The sequence below is a fragment of the Notothenia coriiceps genome, unplaced genomic scaffold, assembly GCF_000735185.1.
Source record: "Notothenia coriiceps isolate Sejong01 unplaced genomic scaffold, NC01 NC01_scaffold00025972, whole genome shotgun sequence".
Lineage (NCBI taxonomy): Eukaryota > Metazoa > Chordata > Actinopteri > Perciformes > Nototheniidae > Notothenia > Notothenia coriiceps.
Window position 1 is genome coordinate 1 of NW_011358673.1, and position 2,488 is coordinate 2,488.

A 2,488-nucleotide genomic window follows, 5' to 3' on the forward strand; every position below is an offset into this window, starting at 1 on the left:
AAGTGTCAGAATCAATATAGATATTGCTGTTTCAGAGTAAATTCAGATTAAACATAGTAAAAAAAAAAAGGAATTTTCACTAGTGCCAGCGCTGTATACTAGCATGCCACAGATACATGTGATCACTTTGGGAATAGTATTATTGTAATCTTTGACCATCAAAACATGGGTCTAGACACATTATTTGTTCATTGTATCTGCAATATTGGCTGAGATAGAGTAAAAAGTGTGAGAATTCCGTTTTTGGTAATGGTGGCCCTAATTTGCATACAAAATACATGTGGGACATCCAGACAACATAGCTCATCATTTTCTACATACTTTTTCCACTGATTATAAGAATATTTCTGTGTCAGTGCAAAATACACCCTTCTTGGTACAAGACTAAAATGCTATTTTCTTGTAATGGCGGCACTAATTAGCATAATAGCATGCCACAGACACATGTGATCACTTTAAGAATAGTTTTATTGTTCCTTGACCCTCATAACATGGATCTGGATACCTTATTTGTTCAGTTATCTGTAATAATGGCTGAGATATAGTGAAAGGTGTAAAAAGAGTGAAACTCGATTTTTAGGGTAAATAAACACTAATTTGGGAAAAAAATATACGCGGGACAATTTGTCAGCTTTTTAACATAGCTAATCGTTTTCTACACAATTTTTCCAATCTAGAAATTATTTTTATCCATCCCTCCGCTATCGCCTCATCCCTTCATCCTTTATACCCATCACATCTCATCCCTTCCTATTCAACTCCCATCATCGTTCTACCCATCAACCCTTCATCCCTCCATTTCCTCATAATTTAACCTATTTTTTCTATCTCATCCCTTCCCATTTAAAATTGTGCAAACTTGTCTCATGTCTCATTCTGTGTACCATCTGGTAGAACAATCTTTAAATTACATTGTTAAGGCGTGGTCCTTGCTATTGAAACCAAACGTTGAAAACTTCATGGAGGGAGGAGGCTTTTTAGGACTCTTTGTTTGACTGTATTAGTTTTGGCTAAGGGTTCCAAATGAACTGGCAACTTCGTGTTTCACAGTGAGAATTCATAACCAAAGCTTACCTGGAGCTTGGCTTGGTGACCAGTAGCAGATTGTTAAAAAGGAACAAGTATACTGGTTGATAGAGCTTACGACTCCGCATGGTCCGAGTGCTCTTAGGTCCAGCCATGAGCTGCACTTCACCTTTCTTTAGCAACCAGCGTGAGTGGGAAATGATGGGCACAGACTGCAAAGGACAAAACAATTGGGGGTTGAAATAAGGTTAACTGCAGATATCTCTAGTTTCTCTCTAATAATTCACCAAGTCTTAGGAAATGTGGAATACTACGAATAGCCAAGCTAGACTAAACAGGTGTATTGATAAATTATTGGCTTTTTACTCTGAGGTCCCCAGGCCCATCCCTGCCAGCCTGTCATATTGGAAGAACCGTTGAGTTATGACCAATGCCAATATTTCTTATTAATATGCAAAGAGTCAGGTTTGCTTTTCGATTTATTTTGAACAAGAAATGTCCTAAATGATGAACGTTAAATTCCCTCAATCTTTGTGTGTTGTGGTTCAACTACTTCCTTTATTGGAACTTCCCATTCACTAAAACTTGGATTACCTTGGATTTGAACTCCAGTGTTTTCTCAATGCTGATAAGCTCCTCAGTGCGACTCATTTTTCTCACCCCTTCATTACACTCTTTCACGATCTGAAAAAGATAAAATATACAGCATGAATGCATAACCTTATAGCATCATATGCTATGGTTTTCCCTTTCTCTTGATCAGTGGTTCCCAACCTGTGGGCCGCGGCCGTGTTCTTATTATACATCCATGCAACCAAGGCGGAATATTAATTCCAAAAGTCATGTGACGTGACTTTTGGCAGTAATATTCCGCCGTGAGAAGAAAACATTTTGTACTTATAAAAAAAAGTGTTGTACTTGTAAAACCTATGCTGAATTTGTCTGTGAAACATGATTTATTAGAAAAATGTTATGTGTTTGTTTGATAGACACGTTTTTTCTTTGCAAAACTAAATGCATTCGTTTGTAGATGGTGTTTTGTATTTGCAAACCACATTGTGTTTGTTAGTGAATCATGAGGCATTTGTAAAACCTGTTTAGTTTGTTTGTGGAGTTATGGCAGGAAATTAGCTCCATACATTTGTTTTGACAAGTGCTAGTCTGAGCCTTTACGGCCCCTACACAGGGCTGCGTGCGTTGCCGCTTCAACGCTTCTGCCCATTCACTTTGAATGGGGTGACGTCACGATTCGCCGAACTGCATTCTGGGAGCAAAGCGTAGCTTCTCTCGTTGTGCTCGCTGCAAAAGTAGAGCAATGTTCTACTTTTGACGTCTCGACGGAGGCGTCAGCCAATCGAATCATATGCCAGTACAAGCTCTAGCCAATCAAACCGCGTGCTTGTCTGTCTGGGGCGGGAGATTCATGTGATTCGTTCTTGTTCGAGTTTCAGCCCCCCCCCCC

The 2,488-nt window shown here is 39.3% G+C and overlaps 1 protein-coding gene across 1 annotated transcript in view; it reads right to left on the reverse strand.

Moving 5' to 3' along the window:
- Positions 1-1,074: 1,074 nt before the first annotated feature.
- The window catches only part of ngef (neuronal guanine nucleotide exchange factor), a gene marked incomplete at its 3' end in the record, with an annotated part of 9,423 nt that continues 8,009 nt past the window's right edge, over positions 1,075-2,488 (reverse strand). The window contains exons 7-8 of the mRNA XM_010783889.1: positions 1,621-1,710; positions 1,075-1,238 (exon numbers count right to left, since the gene is read on the reverse strand). Coding sequence (XP_010782191.1) covers positions 1,075-1,238; positions 1,621-1,710 — 254 coding nt within the window. The remainder of the gene's footprint in view (positions 1,239-1,620; positions 1,711-2,488) is intronic.